We start from the raw sequence: 20,022 nt of genomic DNA, 5'->3' as shown, positions 1-20,022 counted from the left end.
GCATGCAACTGGAATTGAAGTGTGCCAGTGTGTCAGGCGGTTTTGTCTGTAGGAAAACTTGACACCAGCAAGGTTACCTTTAACCCGTTTTCCTCTGCTATGGGGAGCCAAGCTGGGTTGTTCAGCCTGTGTGCTTTAAGAAAACTGGAAGAATTGTTGTTTGGGACCATCGTAGACTTTCCTTTCCTTTCCTTGACGTCTTGGTGAAGAATAGATTCAGTCCCGAATAGTTTAATCATGCAGAACTCTGCCACTGCAGAGTTTTAATGTTTATTTATTTTACTCAGGGGTCATTTCGTAGAAAAAGAGCTGGAGCATAACTCATTAGCATAACTCATTAGCATATGCCACACCCTTTGCCATCACCAGAAGTGTGTCATTAGCATGACTGATTTGCATATGCCACACCCCTTGACATCACCTATCCTGGCTGTTTTGGACCCAGTCCTGGCCATTCAGGGCTGAAATTGGGCCCAAAATGGCAAAAAGGGACTGAAAATGGCCGGAAAGGAGCCCAAAATGGTCAGGATCGGGCCACTGCTGAGCGGGAGAGTGATCCACCACCCATCAGAGGCCCAATCCAGGACAAAACGGGCCCCAAATGGCCGAGAGTCAGGTGGGCAGGGCCACCTGACATGTGACTTCTTTGGGGAACTGCTGGAACTGTATTCCTGCGCGTTCCCCCTTGAAATGAGCTCCGATTTTACTTCATTTACACCCCACTGTCTCCCCAGTGGGTATCCAAAGCAGCTTACAACTTTCTCCATTTTATTCTCACCACAAGCCAGTGAGGTAGGTAGGTTAGGCTGAGAGAATGTGACTGGCCCGAGGACACCCGCCAAGCCTCCAAGGCAGCGTGGGAATTCGAACCTGGGTCTCGCAAAACCTAGCCCAACACTAACCACTGCACAGCGCTGCCTCTCAGTTTGGGCCTGATGCCTCTCCAAGTCCTTGCCAGCATCCCCGCTGAGAAGGTCCGTGCTTTCATTTTCCTCAACAAAGCAAACGGTTGCAAACAAAAAGCTTCCGTATGCGTTTAGCAACCACGGTGGACCCATTTAAAACACACCACTCTGTCTCTTTTGTCAGCCTGTGGTCTCAACATGGCAAGGCTTTGCCAAACTTCTGTTGCAGCTCAAACTCAATCTTTTCCCAGTGTCCTGTTCCTCTCAATTACATCAGTGTGTGTGGGGGGGGGGTCTCTGCTCTGACCTCTAAACCTCTCTTGCTTTCCTCTCTCCAGGCATCCTTATTTATTTAGGAAATGTGTGTGCTGCCTCACCAGAGACCTGCTTGAGGCAGCTTGCAAAGAAAAATGATCCAATAAAATCATAAAGATGACAGCATAAAAATTAACCATAATCAACAAGCCGGAGCATAAAGGATTCCAAGCACATTGGCTGGATTTCAAAAGCCCCAAATGCTACCTGTGTGCTTTGCCATCAGGACATTTCCCAAAGCAGAAGAGAAGCATAAACTTTTTTTTAAAAAACCCTCTTAGAATACACTCCAACTGCCCCTATTTACTATGGAGAGTGGCTACGTTCTTGCGCATGGTAAATCACGGTGCATTTATTTTGCCATAGGGGGCAATTTCGGGGATGCCTTTTTTTCTAAAAGCAAAGTTAGCGGGCATCTGTAAAAGTTCACCAGCTTCCTTTCTGTTCCTCCTTGTCTGCTGTTAACTACCTATCAAGGTAGCGATTTCGCTTTGAGTTGCACCTGTTCTGTAATAACAACGCGACTCACCTTGGAATTCTTAGTTTTTAACAAAGGAAGGAGTTTGGGTTAGTTTACTTGCCTTTGGAAACTGTACATGACAGACCATTGCATAGTAAGTGAATATTCAAACTGAGGAGAACAGAAATGTGTAAAAAGAGAGTGTGTTATTTATACAAGCTCTGCTACTCAGAGCACACAAGATTGTGCATCTTTCTTTGCAAAATGTTGGAAGGACTGTCTTTGGGGTTAGCTGGGCTCGATTTCGGTTCAGAGCGAAGTTAGTGGGTCAAACAGAGACCACCAGAGCTTTGCTGCCATCTGGGTAGGCCCCCAGGGCAAATGTACTGGTCTATGCCAGTATTGTACTCAACCCAAGATGTGTGTGTGTGTGTGATATGTGTGGCTGTGGAAAGGATGGGCAGATGTGCATAGCGGATTTTCATATGCCTTGCGATTCAGGGCAGGGGGAGCAAAAGCAAGGAGTGGCCAGCTTTAGCAGAGACAAATGCACAAAATTAACATCTGTTGGCTTCTGGGGATGACCTAATTTCTGGCAGCTGAGCTGGTGCCAGGCAGCTATGGCAACATACTGCAGGGGTGTGCAAAGCTCAACGGCCAGCCTGTCGGCACGGAGGGCTGCTAAACGAGGGAGGTGTGCCCTTGTCACCAAGATCTGTTAGTGCCGTGCTGGAAGGCGTCTGATGGCTTCTTCCAGTTGAGTAACGAGAAAGTCAAATGAGAGTTGAGGTTCTTTATTACAGGAAAGAAGTTTCTTCATCTTGAGCCAGACCCTTGATTCACCTAGGGCCGTATTGTCTGCTCAACTGGCAGAAGTAAAAGTCTTCTGTGTCATTTGTTATCTGATCCTGCACACATTGGGGATTGAACCTGGGACCTTCTGCATGCTAAGCAGATGCTCTGCCACTGAGCCACAGCTCCTCCCCTGAACAAGAGTGCCTGAAACTGCCTTCTACTAGGTAAGTGCAATCCTAAGAAGTTACTCCAGTCTCAACCCATTGAACTTAGACTGGCATAACTCTGTGCAGGATTGCACTGTGGGTCTATCAAGGTCAATTGTCTACTCTGACTGGCAGCAGCTCTCCAGGGTCGCAGGCAGAGAAAGGTCTTTCCCAACGCGGTAGAGGTTTATAAAATTATGCACTGGGTGGAGAAAGGGGATAGAGGGAGCTTTTTCTCCTTTCCCATAATCCTAGAACTTGGGAGCAATTAATGAAATTGTTGGGAGAAAATAGGTATAGGACAGACAAAAGGAAATGCTTCTTTACTTAAGTTTCTGCAAATGGAGCTAGTGATGGCCACAGGTGTAGGTAGCTTTAAAAGGGTGTTAGACAGATTCGGGGAGGTGAAGGAAGGTTGCCAGGTGTCCCATATAGCAGGGGAGCTCCCACTAGCAACCCCCCAACCCCTGCCACTGCTCAGTAGGCCAGTGGGAAGGAGTGAAGAAAAAATGCAATCACAGCAACTGATTGATGCCATTTCTGGGCCAAACCAGGAAGTGATATCACACCATTCAAGGATTCATTGCAAACTCTATGGTTACTATAACTAAATCCTAGATCGATGTGACATCAATTCTGGGTTTGGCCAAGAAGTGATGTCACAATGTGAATGCAAAGCTGCCCCCCTCCATGTCACTCCCTGCCCCCCCCAGTAACCCGCCAGGTGCCAGCAACCCGAAGGAGAAGTCCATCAATTGCTACTACTGAAGGGAGCTTCTATATACAGAGATAGCAAACCTCTGACTTCCAGTGCAGGAGAGAGACTCGGCTTCTACGGCCTGTTTGTTTGACCCTCTAGGGCAACTGGTTGGCTGCATTCTGGTCTGACTCAGCAGGTTGTTCTTATGGTCGATAGCAGCTTCCATCCATAACTCCCTTCCCCTACAGCTAGTTAGTTCATTGTAACCAGACTACTCTGTTTTTATTTTTTCAATAGTTTTTATTATTAGTTTTTCAAACGAAAAAAGAACCACCAACATCTGAATTACAGACATAACAAACAAGATCACAAAAAGCAGGGGTGGGGGGGGGGACACAGAGAAAAAAACCAAAATAGACAACATTGAATCAAGTTGTTGACAGAGGGCTTAATATTTAACACATTTGTCAAGTTTATCTTACAGGATATAACTAAGAGAGGAAATCATTAATGGTCCAGGGGATTTTGTAAAAAGTATTTCTTTATGTACTTGATATCTAATTCCTTTTCCATAATTTGAGGAAGGGTTCAGATAGACGTTTTTGTTTCCCCGACCTGCAGTCATTTTGTGAGTCCTCTTACTGGAGTTGTGTGTGCTACTATCAAAGATCTGGCTCGGCTGATGATGGGGCACCCATCTCTGATCTGGTGGCACAGTCACATGACCCACTCGTGATCAGCCCGTAAAAGTGGCATCTGACAGGTCTCACACATTGGCCTAAAAGAGCAGAGATCTCAGTTCAGCATCCTCTTGCCAAACAGAATCTCCTGGAATGCCGGCAAGCACAGTTCATAGCCCCCTCCCCCAGCCTCCTCTTTTCTTGCCCCCCCAGCCAGGGCTCATTTTGAGGGGGAACACGCAGGAATGCAGTTCCAGTGGTTCTCCAAAGAGGTCACATGTCAGGTGGCCCTGCCCACCTGATTTTCGGCCATTTTGAGCCCCTTTCAGCCTGAATTGGGCCCAAAATAGCCAGGATCGGGCCCAAAACAACCAGGGTTGGTCCCCAAACGGCCAGGATTGGACCTCTGATGGGTAGTGGATCACTCTCCCGCTCAGCAGCGGCCCAATTCTGACCATTTGGGGCCCCTTTTTGGCCATTTTCAGCCCCTTTTTGCCATTTCGGTCCTGAATGGCCAAGATTGGGTCCAAAACAGCCAGGATAGGTGATGTCAGGGGGTATGGCATATGCAAATCAGTTATGCTAATAACATACTTCCGGTGGTGTCAAGGGGTATACCATATGCTAAAGAGTTATGCTAATGAGTTCCTGCAGCTCTTTTTCTACGAAATGATCCCTGCCCCCAGCACCTGTATTTTGGAGGTTACAGCCTCTAAATATGGCTCCTAGTCATCTTGTCTAGTAGCCCTTAATGGATCTCTCTTCCACAAATTTGCCTAATCCTTCCTTGAAAGCCAACCAAGTGAATGGCCCATCCCCACATCCTGTGGCAGTAAATTCCACAAGAAAAATCCCTCTTTGAATGAAGTCTTTCTACTAGGATCTTAACATACAACAGCTGGGTGTGTCCCTTCCTAGAATACGCAGGTGCATACGGGACATTTCCAAGTTACTGAGCAGAAACCAGGGTTTAGGAGGTTTCTCAAGGAAAGGGTAACAGGCTCCCAGAAGTCTTGGCAGAGCTCTCGAGCATGAGGGGTACAGCCCAGACAGCCCGGGGGATGGCTGGGTGGCGGAACTGATGGCAATTGAATGAGGCTCGGATACAAAGCCGCTATTGTCCAGCTGCTGGCGAACACACTCACAAGCTGCCAGCTCCGGTAACCTGCTCCCCTTTTGCCCAATTTCCAAAGCCACAATATGGGATTTGTGGCGCACACACTCCTTCGAGGGCTCCCCTGTCGCCTTCCACTTCTGCCAGCTTATCTCCGAAAGGGATTCTTCCCAAATAAGAGACTTAAAACAACTTGGGAGGGGGCTGAAGAACGCAGGTCCGACCAGACGGGCATTGCCTTTTTTACCTCTGTTGAGTCAATATGGCGGAGCCCGGAACCAGGAATCTGCAGAGGGCCTGTTCTAAATGCTTGGATATCGTGGGACGGCTTTTTGAAGCGAAAAGTTGTCTGCAGCTGCCTTGGTCCAAAAGTCAGATCCCAAAAGCCAAGAGCCAAGAATACAATCAATGTCATGCGAAGCAACCCCGTCTCTGTGTGTTTGTGTTCCTTTGCCCTTCAATGACTTGTCAAAATGGGTTATCCTCGTACCTATTCTGTCAACCCACCCATCATGGGGATCCTTACAGCTAGTCTCTGGGAAAGCCTGTGCAAGTTTACGCCACAATAAATCTGTTAGTCTTTAAAGTGTAAGCTTCCAGGCTTTGAATGTTTCTGGGTTTTTTTTTTTTTACCTTTACCTGTTCTTTTACCTTAACAAAAAAACACAGAAAGAAATGTTGACTGGAGAGGCACGTAAATTTCTTAAAATGCAGCTCAGCCTCAAATGCTTTTTTAAAAAATATCTTTTCCCAAATCCTCATTGTAGGACTTCCTCTTAATTATGCCACATGGCGGGGAATCCGCTTTGCCACTGTGCCCTCATAGGGTAGCGACACATCAAGAAAAAGCTACACTGGCGATGTGAAGAAACAGCCTGATTGGCTTTTGTGGCAGTTTTTAGTTCTGTTCTCTTGGGGGGAGGATTTTTGTGTTCTGTAGTTGGGCAGGGGGAGAAGAGGTGGATTCCCCACCGGAGGGGCAAAGAAAGCTTGGAGGAGAAGAATGGGGTCTTCCGTAGCCAGGGCTGTGCTTGAAAGGGGGGCTTTGTCAAGGGCAGAAATAGGTTGGCGGACGGAACCAAGGTGTCCTCTTTGCACCGGGCTCTAATTGGCTCCCAAAGGTGAGTGGGGCTTAGCCCCTCTGGTTCAGGCCTCCCTTTCAGGGGGCAAGCTCAGCCAGATTTGGGAGGGCCCTGCACCCACCCACCCCCCACGCTTCTGCTCCATTTCCGTGGGGCGGCTAAGAAGCTTGGCAAGCGCTATTTGTGCTATCCGGGCGGCTTTCATCTCCCTTCCCCCTGCAGCTCTGGCACAATGGACCGCCGATTTCACGCCTATTAGCAAGCAGGAATTTAGCGGCTCGCCTTTGCCTCTGCGCGGCTTCAAAAAGGATTTGCGACGGAGCGTGGAAATGCAACGCACAGGCGTCCAGGAGCCTGCAGGGGAGATTGGGTGGGGGGGTGTGTGGAAGAGAGGAGCCAACAAGTGTGTTGGGGTGGGGAGTGTTGGAACTGGAATAAAGAGCACTGTTTCCTCCTTCTGCCCTAACCACTAGGTTGGGAACTGTGGTTGCCAACTCCAGGTTGCAACATTCCTGGAGTTTGAGGGTCGTGTCTGGGAGGAGAGGTTTGGGGATGGACTTATAATGCCATTTTCTCCAGGGAAACTGATCCCTGTTGTCTGGAGATCCGTTGCAATTTCAAGGTATCTCCAGGCCCCGCCTGGAGGTTAGCTACCCTGATTGTGAGCTCATTTCTGTTCAACATCTCCATGGCTTTTGCAGCTGTATGCAAAGGGCAGTGCATTGGTGCATCTGTCAAAGTAGCTGAACTATTCTATCTCCCCATTTCACAGACACGCAAGTGGCACTGAGGTTTGGATTCCACGTCCTTTGTCGTCCTCCTCCTCCAGTTCATAGGGTTGAGAACTCCAGGATGAGACATTTCTGGAGATTGGGGGGTGGAGCTTGGGGAGGGGAGGGACCTCATCAGGGTAATGCCATAAAGTCCGCCTTCCAAGCAGCAGTTTTCTGCAAAGGAACTGATCTCTCTTGTCTGGAAAACTGTTGTAATTCTAAGGTATCTCCATGCCCCACCTGGAGGCTGGCAATTCTGATTCTACAGAAGCCATTAGTGTATAAAAATCTTGTGCTCTTTACTCTGGGGAACTGTACTTTTGAGGTAGCGAGCGTAAGGATCTCAAACTACAGTTCCCAGAATTCCTTGGGGAGAGCTATGCCACCTGAATTAGTATCAAAATGAAATGCCCACAGAGAATTCTGTTTCTCTTCCATAAAATCTGTCAAAATTTCTTCTCGTCACAGTCTGAGCATTGGATTAAATGCTTGTTCCCACATTCTGCCACATAAACGGGATTGCTTTTGTTAAAAAATTCTGCATTCATCCAGGGAGAGCAAATGAATGGCAAGTGAACAGGGAGGAATACACGTGAGTCTGTTCACTTGCCAGGCAAGTGTCATTCGTCACTTGTAGCTTGGCTCTCAGAGTTCAAAACAGAACCTACTTTTCCTTCAAAGCATGTGTTGGCTGGGTGGGAAATGTCTACCATCTTTGCTCTCGTTCTCATCTAATAGATTGCCAAGGTTTGTGATGGTCTTAGTTAGCTGGGCTTTCAGTGGGAATTAGCAGGTATTTTGATTTAAATCAGGTGATCATTTAAGGGATTTTCATAGTTTTAAATATTTGAGTTTTCATGGCTCCTAGGAGGGGAACAATAATTAAATGGAAGCTTTTCAAGGATGCCACTGATATAGAGTCGTAGCACCTGACTCAACTCCTCCCACATTGATATAGATTGTTGACCTATATAGTCTGTAAAGAATTGGCTATATCAGTAGTTCCACAACCACAGTATCTTCTCCTTCTAAATAGGATTGCAGTCCTTCAATGCAATCCTAAGCAGAGTGGATTGTCAACTCCCACATGGGAAACTCCTGGAGATTTGGGGGCAGTGCCTGGGGAGGGCAGACCTTGGGGAGTGAAGGGAGCTCAGCAGGTCTATGTTGCCACTAGAGGCAGGCACAAACCAAAGTTTGTCGTGAACCGGGACACTTCATGGTTCGCGAACAGGAAGTTTGTCAGAGCCCATTTCAGATGAACTGCCACAAGCTTTAGGCTGGTTCATTTGGTTCGTCAGACAGCCTGGCACCGATCAATCAATTTCCTAGGCAACTGGGGGGAGGGGCTTTCTGCAGACCATCTGCTGCCCCGGAAGTGATGTTTTCACAAACCAAATGAACCAGTTTGCGAACTGGGGCAAATTCATGAAAGTTCATGGTTCATGAAACAAGACAAACCACAAACCTCACAGTTCGGTAATTTCCTGGTTCATGCCCGCCCCTAGTTGCCACTCTAGGACCTCTTTTTTTTCCTAGACACCTTAGTAGACCATCCAGTCTGCCCTTTGAACCTGCCATTTTCTCCTAGGGAACTGATCTCTGTAGCCTGGAAAGCGGTTATAATTCTGGGAGAACTTAAAGCCCGCCTGGAAGTTGGTACCCCTAAAGGAAATGTCTGCCACAACCAGCAGCCACCTTGAACAGTGGTTTCCTCTGGGGCAGTGATTCAAAAGGCGAGCCGATCCGGCCCCATCACTTGAACTGAGTCACAGCACGGTACAGTCTTGCAGTGGCGAAATTCGCTTGAATGGCGCCAGATGGGTGCCCAGATGGACCCTCCCCCTGTGGGCCTGTGGCGGGAGACTTTCCTGCAGCTGTGTATGTTCACCGAGAGTGTGTGTTCACGCACGTGAGACAGGGAGAGAATGTCTCTCTCTTTTTTTGTTACAAGTGTGTTAAAAGCAATGAAATTTGCGGGATGTCCCCAAGTGAACATAAAGCATGCATTTAGGGAATGTGTAAATAGTATAATTTAGGCACTTAATGGAGAAAATTGCGATGGCTGCTGCTTCAGTATATCCATTAAGGTGATTCTGGGGCTGGCAAAGACCTTTCCCATTAACGTTGTTGTGAATCAATGGCTAGAGCTGCCTTCTAACCTCTCTGCTATTCAGCCAGGCCCTCCACTGAAGCATCTACCCACCCAGTACCTACTCACCCTCATGTGCAACATGGCTTCCTTTACGGGTTATGATGGACTAGGATACTTCTTTTATTATTGATGCTATCCAGGGTGTAACTAAGTGCTTTGCAATGTTGCATGATTTGGCTTCACTGTAAAATAGGGGCAGTTGGGAGTGTCAGAAACTTCTCCAAGGGCCAGGTCTAGCCAGCCATGAATCTTCCAGGAGGTCCCCAGAGAAAGAACAGTGGGCCATCCCCTTAATCCCATCTCCACATTCCGGCCAGCCAGCCAGCAAGTTCGTTTGTTTATTTGACTTATATCCTGCCTTTCTATCGTTCTCCACTCCTCCAATTTATCTTCACAACAGCCCTGTGAAGTAGGTTAGATTATGTGATTGACCTTAATCCAACACTCTAACCGACGCTCTAACCACTTAATCTGACACTCTTAATTGGACACTAACCCACTACGTTGCACTGTATTAGGCCCCATCCTTTCTGTGTTTGTTTTGGTTTTGATTTGTTTGCCTCTAGGTCAGGAACTGTAAGGCCAAACTTAACCTGCTGAATTAATCTTTGAGGCTTCCTACTTTGCCAACCGCGCGAATCTAAAACCCGCCTAGGGCAAAAAGAAGAAATGGAATCGTTTAGGGCCAATAGGGGCTTAGCATATTAGGAAACTTTTTTTAATCATGTAATTCTTTGCTGTGGCATTTCTGCAGCCTAGATAGTGAGAGCCAGTGAGCTAAAGTTTATGAGAGGGTGGAATTGGCAGTTAAGGTCAGAGCCTGTTTGGAGAAAGTGCTGGTACAATACCTCCTGTATTTGTTTCTTTTCAGCAGATGAGAAGCAAATTGGATTAGAATGGAAAAGCCAGATGGATTAGAATGTTTATGCTGTTTAAAAATGCAAGGGTGGGGTCAGGTGAAACCACCATCCCATGTTCCGGGGAGAGACATGGAAGGTGTTATGCTTTGGGCCGCTCAAGGAGTTGCGCATGCAACATACGCAGCCATTGTAGATGCATCGTTTTCTTCACTTGGAGTCAAGCAAGTTCAGATGAGCTGTTTGCATCTGACGAAACGAGCTCTGGCTTGTGAGAGCTTATGCTGGCATAAATGTTGTTAGTCTTTAAAATACTCTGGGACTCCTAGCTGTGTTAAGGGAGGCAACAGCAGACATACTCCATCTTGGAGAGGGTCTGGAGCCCATCACGGTGAAAACGGCTCTCCCCTTTTAAACATTTTAAATCACCGGAACAATTTTTACAAGGGTAAAAAATAAGGTATATTTTAATATTCAGCATTATTGCAGTTGTCTCATTGGACTGGATTGATTTGAATAGCCCTGGAGCATAGGATGAGCCAAGAAACCTATTCTACAAGCCACAAAAGAGGGAGGTGTTCTTAATGTTATTGTAGAAATACACTAGGTTTCCATTCTCAAGAGCCGCTTGCTGCCTTGGTTCAAGTGTGTGAAAGGCCCAGAACAGAAGATCCGGCCGGCACCGGACTTAGCAGTGCTGCTCCAGTCCTTCAGCTCGATTAGCCGACCTTATTCCATCCGTTCCCAGGGGGAAGAATCCGCCTGCCTTCCTGACTCTCCATCAAGCCTTTGTCTTGTGGCTCCCTCTGTGTCTTGACCCTCTTGAGGGGATTATCCGGCTGCTCAGACCCGTGTTGAGTGGGTAAACTTTTAAACAATGGGACAAAAGGCCCGGCATTATTGGATTGCAGTTAAGCAGGCTTTAGTGAGAAGATAAGAGCCGCAAGATGGAGGGGTCTATGCGCCAATAAAGGCTCTTTGAGCCTCTCGGATCTTAACAGACTGCCAGTGGCCAAGAGGGTGGAGGGCAGAGTCTGGGAGGTTGAACGAAGCGGCTCCCGAAGCGGCTCCCGAGCACCAATGTGGAATCGATAACAGAATGGATGTCTCAACATCTGTGGAAAATTTTCAGGCAGCTTTATCACATTGTGTGTTGTGGGTGTGCTACTGTTTTTAATATTTATTTTCCGTAAAGCAAACATTGACATTTGGCAAAAAAAATAAATATAATACATCTTTCTTGCTCAGACTCGAGGCAGATTACAAAAAAAAAAAATTTAAAATGCACCAAACCAGTATCATTCATTCCACGCAATAAAACTGGAATATTCAAAGGTGTCAGAAGTACCCAGTTGATAAGAACAGGTCTGCCTGTGATATACACACTTGTACCAAATCGTGTCTTGTTTTGCTGCCTCTACACAGAACAGGCAGCTGTGATTGGCAGAGGACTGACAACTCCAGGTTGGAAAATTCCTGGAGATTTGGGGGTGGAACCTGGGGTGGGCAGAGTTTGGGGGAGGACCTCAGTTTCTCCAGGGGAACTGATCTCTGTAGCCTGGAAATCAGTTGTAATTCTGGGTCCAACCTGGAGGTTGGCAGCACTAAACTGGTCACTGCTGTCTTGCACTTGTGTGACAGGTGTACAGTTAGGCTTGCCTTTTGCCCACCTGTGGCAGGTAACCCCCCCCCCACACACACACACAACTTCAGCCCAAATCCCCTACTTTTGAGAAATTGAGGAGCAGAAGAAAATGGCTTCTACAGTGACACTTTAGGAATTTCCCCATGTCTGTATGGTCATTACCATAGAAATAGAGGAAACTCCTAGGGTTTTGCCCAGAAGTGATGTCACATCCACCAAACTCCACCGTCCTTGGGGGACTTTCTCCAACTCTCCCAGCATTTGCCAAGACAGTGCAGGCAACCTGATGTGCAATTCTAGCCATGTCCCTGGCACATGACTTGAAGCTGTGTGGCAACCTCTGAATGCTACACCCGCTGTTCCATGTAACGGGGTGCTGATTTATTCCCACATTGTCATTCTGATATTCGATGATTAGAAGTTTAAGTGTGTGATCTGAGCTTGAAAAGCCGCCATTGGGGAAGAGAGAATCAGGGGCCACAATGCAGGTAAATGGGGAAGTGAGAGACTATCCTCACTCCATCTGAATGAACACAGCGCATGGAACAGATGCAGGACCAGCACAACAATGTTGGTCTCTTCTCCCCCTCTCCCCCACTAGCTCTTAAAAGCAGTCCAAGAGGAGGAGAAATGATGTGGGGAGGGAACATTTTAACTCTTGCTTTGCCAACCCCAAGTGGCTTTGCATGTGTGAAGCTCTCGTCACAACAATCCAGTGTCCTGTATTTTTTGGCCTTAACACTTCCCTCTTGTTCCTAATTTTTTTTCTTTTGGTCTCACTTCCAGAGTCAGTTTTCACCCAAAGCCAAGCAAAAGAACTCGTGCCATCAATCCCCCGTTTGACTTGCACATTCTCAATCTCCCATCTCCGAAGTTTCTTTCTGTGCATTCTCATAAGGCTCAAAGAAAAAGGGGAACAGAAGAAAACTGCTCAATGAGGGCAGCACGGAGAAGGAACGGAGGCTGCTTCCCCCCACCCCCCCTCCAGCCGTAGGGCATGTGCAGAACCTACGAAACTGGCACCTCAGCAGTCTGTGGCAGGGAGATAAGGCAATGCCAGGGACCCGGGGGCTGCTGCGTTGACTCAGAACTGAAACATGCTCTATCAGCGCTCTCTCCCCTCACCCCCGGTCTCTCTCAACACATTTCTGTGCAGAGACTAAAATTGCTAACAGAAGGAATGCTTTGAAAATGTGCACGTACTTCATGAGCCAGGGGGAGGGTGGAAGCATGCAGACCTTTAACATTGCTAAGAAATTTCGAAAACTTCCACGCAAGCAAAAAGCTAAACATCCCACTTTCTTGGTATACTGGCTTTCTAGATGCAGGGAGGTACTGTTTTTGTACACAGGGCAACATTCGAAGCTTCATTTTGTCCCCTAACTGCTGTCTGCAGAGGGACTACACGCTCCATCGCCAAAAGGCTTGGCCATCCCATTGTACCTCATGAGTAGGGCTGATCTTAGGTTACATGGTAAAAGCCATGGGCCAGTTTCTGCTTGATAGATCTATTGACAGCTGTTAGCTACAGTTGCAACATGGAACCTCCATGTGCAGTTCGCAGTATACCTTGGAGTACAAGGGGACAATGGGGACAGTGTTTTCATGCCTTCATAAGCACATTTTCAGAGGCATCTCTTTGGGTGCTGTCAGAATGATGGCTGAGATGCACCATGATTTGAGTGAGCTAGCAAGAAACCTTACACATCTCTGGTGTGGTGTAGTGGTTAGAGTGTTGGTCTAGAATCTGGGAGAATAGGGTTTAAATCCTCGCTCTGCCAGGGGAGCTTGCTGGGTGACCTTGGGCTGGTCGTACCCTCCCAGCGTCACCTACCTCACAGGGTTGTTGTGAAGATAAAAGGGATGCTGTAATCAATTTATTTTTCACACTTCCATATTGTGCATTGTTGTTTATTATGATGTTGAATTCAGAAAAGATTGGCTGTATTGCTGACATAGAGAGCCTGTGTTTTTTCTAGGGTATAAATGAAGTCAATAAATAAATTACAGCGATTGAAGTCCAAGATGTTTACAGTGAGATTTGGGGTTTGACTTAATGACCCAGTTTTTCTGCCCCTCCAGGGTTGGCAGCCTATTTTTTCCAGCAGCCCATGGATCAAGTGATCGTGTCCGGACAGTCGGTGACGCTGGCCTGCGTGGTGATGGGCTATCGGGGCATGGTTCAGTGGACCAAAGATGGGCTGGCTTTGGGTGGAGAAAGAGATCTGCCTGGTAGGTATTCTGTGACACGGGGAGAAGGGTTGCTAGATCCAGGCTGGGAAATTCCGGAACATTTGAGGGTGGCGCCTGGGGAGGGCAGGGTTTGGGGAGGGTATGGACCTCAGTGGGCTCTAATGCCGTAGAGGCTAGCCACCCTCCAAAGCAGCCGTTTTCTCCAGGGAGACTGATCTATGTAGTCTGGAGATCAGCTGTCATTCTGGGAGATCTCCAGGCCCCACACGGAAGTTGGCAACCCAAATGGGGAGGAGCAGAGGATGTCGTTCGAGGAAAGATCCATCACAGATAGCACTGGCTGCTGTACTGATAGGCTTGCCAGCGTCTAGGTGATAGCTGGAGATCTCCCAGAATTACAACTGATCTCCAAGCAACAGAGGTTAGTTCCCCTGGAGAAACTGGCTGCTTTGAAGGGTGAACTCTATGGAATTATACCCCACTGAGGCCCCTCCCCTCCCAAACCCCACCCTCTTCAGGCTCCACCCCCAAAATATCCAGGAATTTCCCAACCTGGACCTGGCAGCCCTATCATTTAGGATGGCAAATGTTTCATGCTTTGAGTTTTTAATGCTTGCTTTTTATGTTTGGGGGCTTTTTACTTGCTGCTTTTTGATGGTTGTTAATTTCAATCATTATTTCATGTTGTAATTTTGTGTACCGCCTCGAGGAGGTCTTCAAAGAAGCGAAGCACATTTTAAGTAAATAAATATTGGGGGGCATTGTGTTCGCCTCTCTGTGCGGGGTCCCACGAACGAATCCCATCCCACACGCTCCCTCCCTCTCCTCCACAGGCTGGTCTCGCTACTCCATTGTCGGAGATGCTTCCGCAGGACAGCACAACTTGCGCATTGACTATGCTGAGCTGGACGATGACGCCGTCTATGAATGCCAAGCCACGCAAGCGGCCCTGAGATCCCAGCGTGCAAAGCTCACCGTCCTGAGTGAGTTTCCTTTTCTCTGCAACACCTGTTCCATGGCGTGCCCACTTCTGCCGTGGTCCTCTGACGTGAAACTGTCCTCTGAGCAGCGCTCAATGCATTTATGGATAGTGACAATCCTCCATAAATTTGTCTAATCCTCTTTGGAAGCGGTAGAAGCTAGAGGAGTGGCACGTCCTGTGGCAGCGAGTTCCACAGGCTACCTAGGGTTGTCGGAAGAAGCGTTTGTTCTGACAGTACTAAAGTTGGACCTAAATCGATGGCTAGGTTGCTTGGAAAGCCTGCTGCTGCTTTATACTGAGTCAGACCATGGTTCTTCCAAGGTCCACTGTGATTGGCAGTGGCTGTCCAGGGTCTTGGGTAGAGTATTTCTGTATCACCCGTGGCCAGCAAGTAAGGCTGGGGACGGAACCTGGGACAGATGCAAGGGCAAGACCTGGGGCAAAACGACACGCTTTGTGTTGGATCTGAAACCTTGTCCTCTTGCTGCTGGGGACTGCCTTCCTCCTCACCCCCTCCCCATCTATTTTCTCCACCTTTACGGAATTCACCTGTCGCTGATGCATTAAGAGAGAAGCGCTAGGATCTCTACGGTGGAGCGCTCTCTGGGAAAATGCACTGGCAAGCTCCAGGCAACTGTTTCATTGCAAATGATTGAATGCATTAATTATCCCTCCTCAGTAGATCTGGAACAGAGCCCTGCCTTGGATTAAGCATCCCCCTTCTGTTGCACTCCAGCCAGAACGTTGTTCCAAAGAAGCTTGCATTTCCAGAAGCTTTTTTGTGTGTGTTGTGTGGTGTGTGCCCCCTTCCCCGAGCATCTCTGTGACTGACCTCCTTTCTCTGCCTCTCTCCTTCCAGTTCCTCCCGATGATCCGGAGATCCAAAATGGCCCAATCGTCCATGTGATCTCCAATGTCCCCTACAATCTGTCATGTCGGGCTGCCGGTGCCAAGCCTGCTGCTGAGATCAGCTGGTACCGTGACGGGCAGCGGCAAGATTCTGCCGTGTACTCCAAGGTGAGGCAGTGTTGTGGGGCAGCAAGAGTTAAGCAGGTGGCAGAATGGGGTGTCTTGAGCATCTCCCTCTATATCTTTACGACGATGTTCCAAAATCCATCCAAGGACATTGTTCTCCTCTCCTTCGTTTTATCATCACAACAGCCTTGTGAGGCGGGTGAGGCTGAGCATGTGTGAATGGCCCAAGGTCACCCAGCCATGGCACAATGGGGATTCGAATCTGGGTCTTCTAGGTCCTTGTCTGACCCTCTAACCACTGCACGAAGCTGGCTGTGTGACTACATGACCGTGGATCGGATACACCATCACAGCCATGGGGCCTGGGTTTGCCCACGCAATTCCCGTTTCTCTCCTGCAGGCGCTGATGGACGACGGGAAACGGGAGGTGGCAATCAGCACGCTCCTCCTGACTCCCAGCAGCAGGGATATGGGCAGCACCTTCACCTGCCGGGTCAGCAACCCAGCAGCCCCCGCGGGCAAGCAGACCACCGTCACCCTCAATGTGCAATGTGAGTCTAAGCAGACAGGGACCCAATGGGACTGTGCTGTCAGCAGTGCATTGCCTGTTCTGGTTTGGGACGGAGCTCTTGACCACTTGTGGGGCTGGCTTTGTCAAGAAAGGAGGCCTTGTCCGGGCAAACTTGTTACCAAGACAGTGACACATTTAGGGTTTCGGCCTCTCGGCTCTTCTTCTTGCAGACCCACCTGTCGTCATCTTATCAGTCCAGCCACAAACTGTCCCCGAAGGTGGCAAGGTCAGCTTCCTCTGCACGGCCACCTCCAACCCTGAAGTAACAGGCTACAGGTAAGGAATAGACTGGGGGGGATCCTACCTTCCGGTGAGCTCAAACGGCAGCAACGATGTCACTCGGGTGCCCTCTAATGGCAGTTTGGGGAGATTGCATGCTTACCAGCTGCCAGGACAAGGTCGAATCTTGAGATCCTTCCTTCTGCAGGGATTATTATTCTCGCCTTTATTTATTTATATTTTATTTATTTATTTGATTTTTAGCCCTCCCTCCCCGTGAACAGGCTCAGGGCGGGGTACAATAAAGTGCTCAGTAACATTTAAAAACATATAAGTACATTTAACAATCCAAACACACGAATACATAGAACAGCATCTCAAAATGGCAGCCCCCTCCAATTTCCCCAGTCATAATGTAAACACAAGGGGGTGGGTGGGGGCCACAGTTAATAATATTCTAGTGACTGCATTTATAGGGGGGGGTCATGATTTCGTCACCTCCCCTCCCGGTGGGAGACCGGTAGGGAGGCTCCTAAAATGATCAAAGGCTGGTCTCGGCAGCTCCATCTTACAGGCCCGCCAAAAAGATGTAGGGTCTTGGTGGGCCCAGGTGTCCTCCGAAAGAGAGTTCCACCAGGTTGGGGCCAGGACTGAAAATGCCCTGGCCCTGGTCGAGGCCAGCTGGGCCTCCCTGAGGCCAGGAACCACTAGTAAGTTATTTTGCCAGTCTTGATGCTCTCTGTCCCCACGGTGCCTTGAGTCAGGATTTCCTAAGATTTGTGCCTGAATCCACAGGTGGGCTAAAGGAGGCGTGCCTGTTCCTGAAGCCAACGGGGACAGCTACGAGGCGACGGTAGACCAGTCCTTCTTCACGGAGCCTGTGTCATGCGAGGTGTCGAATGCCGTGGGGAGCACCAACGTCAGCACGCTGGTAGACGTGCATTGTGAGTGAGGAGATGGGTCTGGATCCTAAGATAGGTGGGGGCATTCTGGAAGGAAAAGACAAGTGAGGGGTGTGGGGTTTTGACCACACGGTTGTTGAGGCCAGGGCTGGATCCTAGGTGTCTCTTCCATTGAAAGTAGCATCTTCTTCCAGTGCAATATGTCTTCCTTCAACACAATGGGCTTTTTTCATTAGTGGAAAAGTCTTTTATTTTATTTATTTATTTTTATTTTATTCGGCTTATCCCCCGCCCTTCCTGCAAGTGGGCTCAGGGCAGCTTACAGGAAAAAAAATATACAATTAAACATCATGACAATATAAACCAATTTAACAGCTAAAATCCAGGCTCTTCTAAGAACACCAGGCTACTGTGAAATGGCTATTTAGAAAATACATTTGCAGCCATGGTATTAGGCTTGGGATGGTTGAAGGTGGGGCATAGTGGTCAAGAAAGGGGACAGTTTGCAGGCACGTAGGCCTGGAGAACATCTCCATCTTGCAGGCCCTGTGGAACTGTAAAAGGTCCTGCAGGGCTCAGATCTTCACTGGGAGTGCATTCTACCAGGCTGGAACCAGGGCAGAAAAGGCCCTGAGCCTATTTGAGGCCAGCCAAATATCCCTCAGGCTGGGGCCACCAAGAGTTGGTTATCCACAGAGTGCAAGGCCCTGTAAGGGACATAATGAGAGAAGTGGTGTTGGAGAAAGGCACTTTGTGCTGGAGGAAGGGGCCACCGTTAATGGAACAAATCCATCAGATCCAACCCCAAGAAAGTTGGGGACAGGAAACACAAGCAGAAGACCAGAAGGTGTACCAAGGGGCACAGCCACGGAGCAATCCCCTCCACTGTTGAGTGACTTTGCCTCACTGTCCCATTTCTCCTATAAATGGGTATGCAGAAATAGCAACTGTGGCTGGGGGGCTCATAACCTAGGAAATGGGCCTCCAAAGCCCATCTGACCCACGGGTTGGAGACTACTGCACTAGAACATTCAAATCATTTCATGCACTCTCTCCCTGGAAATGGGAGGGAAGGCAGCATGGTATAGCTGATCTCGTAAGCTAAGCAGGATTGGTACTTGGATGGACCACCACCAAGGATGACTGTGCAGAGGAAAGCAAGGGTAAAGCACTTCTGTTTCTAACCTGCCTTGAAAGCCCCTTTCCGGGGTCACCCTAAGTCGATTGCGACTTCATAGGGCATATGCACATGCGCTCCCTAGAATTCAATACTGTAAAGGTTAGCTTGGTGTTACATTCCTTGTACTGGGGCGGGAAAGCTGGAGAATGGTTTGCATAAAGGTACTTAGGAAACTCGTGGCAGGGGTAATAATTGCATGAAGGGGTTCCTGGCTCACAGCTCCAGGTCCTAACCACTGAGTGCTCTCTCTCTCTCGCTCTCACTGCATAGTTGGACCTCGCCTTATATCTCAGCCCAAACCCTTGACTGTCGACGTTGGTGCTGATGCCTCCTTCACATGCACCTGGTCCGGGAATCCACCTCTCACCTTGGCCTGGACCAAGAAGGGATCTAGTGTGGTAAGCCACTGCCATCAGGCATCTCCATGCCCTGTACTCTGCCTGCATAAACTGCAGGAACAAATCTAGGAGTTCCCTTTCTTGGCATATGGGTGACCCCTGTAGTCTTAGGAAAGCCATATTCAGGCCCTATCGTACCGGCAGGTGCTGAGCAATGGAAACACCCTTCACCTGAAGGCGGTGACGCAGGAGGACGCCGGCATCTATGTGTGCAAAGCTATCGTGCCACGCATCGGGGTTGCTGAGAAGGAGGTGACGCTTGCGGTGAACGGTAAGGGGCTGAGGTCGCCTTTGGACCGAGGGGTGTGGCAGGCTACAGCAACCTGTCAAAGGGCGCGTGGCAAAGAAGGAAGAGTGGCAAGAGCAGCCCCTTAACTGTACTCTCGTTTCAGGCCCACCTGTTATCAGTGTGGAACCGAGCCAGCAGACTGCAGTGGGAGCCAAAGCTCGGCTGGAATGCCTGGTGGGGAGCATTCCACCCCCTGACCGGATCGTAAGTGTTTCTCTACCGGCTGATTCCGCACACGTTGAATAATGCACTTTCAATGCACTTTATCGATTGTTTGAGGTGGAGTTTTTGTTCCGCACACAAAAAAATCCGTTCCAAATGATCTATAAAGAGGATTGGAAGTGCATTATCCAACGTGTGCGGAATCAGCCTCTGTCCCCTTGGGTGAAACATACAAGTCGGGAAACTAGAACTGAAGGCAGCTTTCTGAAAACCTTTGTAGTGAAGAAGCTGCAACTGCAAGTTTCTAGCTTCTAAGAGTCACAGTGTTATAAAGCTGTAAATAATTTTTAAAACACTTTTGCGTTTTATATAACAAAAAAGAAAAAAGCCATAAAAATTCAGTTACACAAAAACTAACAGACAAACAAAAACAGCAGACCATAGAAACAAAAAACCCAACAATA

The 20,022-nt window shown here is 48.5% G+C and overlaps 1 protein-coding gene across 2 annotated transcripts in view; it reads left to right on the top strand.

Annotated features, from left to right (window-relative positions):
* Positions 1-20,022, top strand: part of KIRREL2 (kirre like nephrin family adhesion molecule 2) — a 39,051-nt gene that overhangs the window by 11,691 nt on the left and 7,338 nt on the right. For both annotated transcript variants that reach the window (XM_054999525.1, XM_054999524.1), the window contains exons 2-10: positions 13,770-13,919; positions 14,714-14,863; positions 15,722-15,879; positions 16,238-16,388; positions 16,579-16,684; positions 17,423-17,571; positions 18,980-19,107; positions 19,252-19,378; positions 19,500-19,600. In XM_054999525.1, coding sequence (XP_054855500.1) covers positions 13,770-13,919; positions 14,714-14,863; positions 15,722-15,879; positions 16,238-16,388; positions 16,579-16,684; positions 17,423-17,571; positions 18,980-19,107; positions 19,252-19,378; positions 19,500-19,600 — 1,220 coding nt within the window. The remainder of the gene's footprint in view (positions 1-13,769; positions 13,920-14,713; positions 14,864-15,721; positions 15,880-16,237; positions 16,389-16,578; positions 16,685-17,422; positions 17,572-18,979; positions 19,108-19,251; positions 19,379-19,499; positions 19,601-20,022) is intronic.

Source organism: Eublepharis macularius, chromosome 15 (genome assembly GCF_028583425.1).
Source record: "Eublepharis macularius isolate TG4126 chromosome 15, MPM_Emac_v1.0, whole genome shotgun sequence".
NCBI classification, from domain to species: Eukaryota; Metazoa; Chordata; class Lepidosauria; order Squamata; family Eublepharidae; genus Eublepharis; species Eublepharis macularius.
This window is presented reverse-complemented; position numbering and strand designations above follow the sequence as displayed.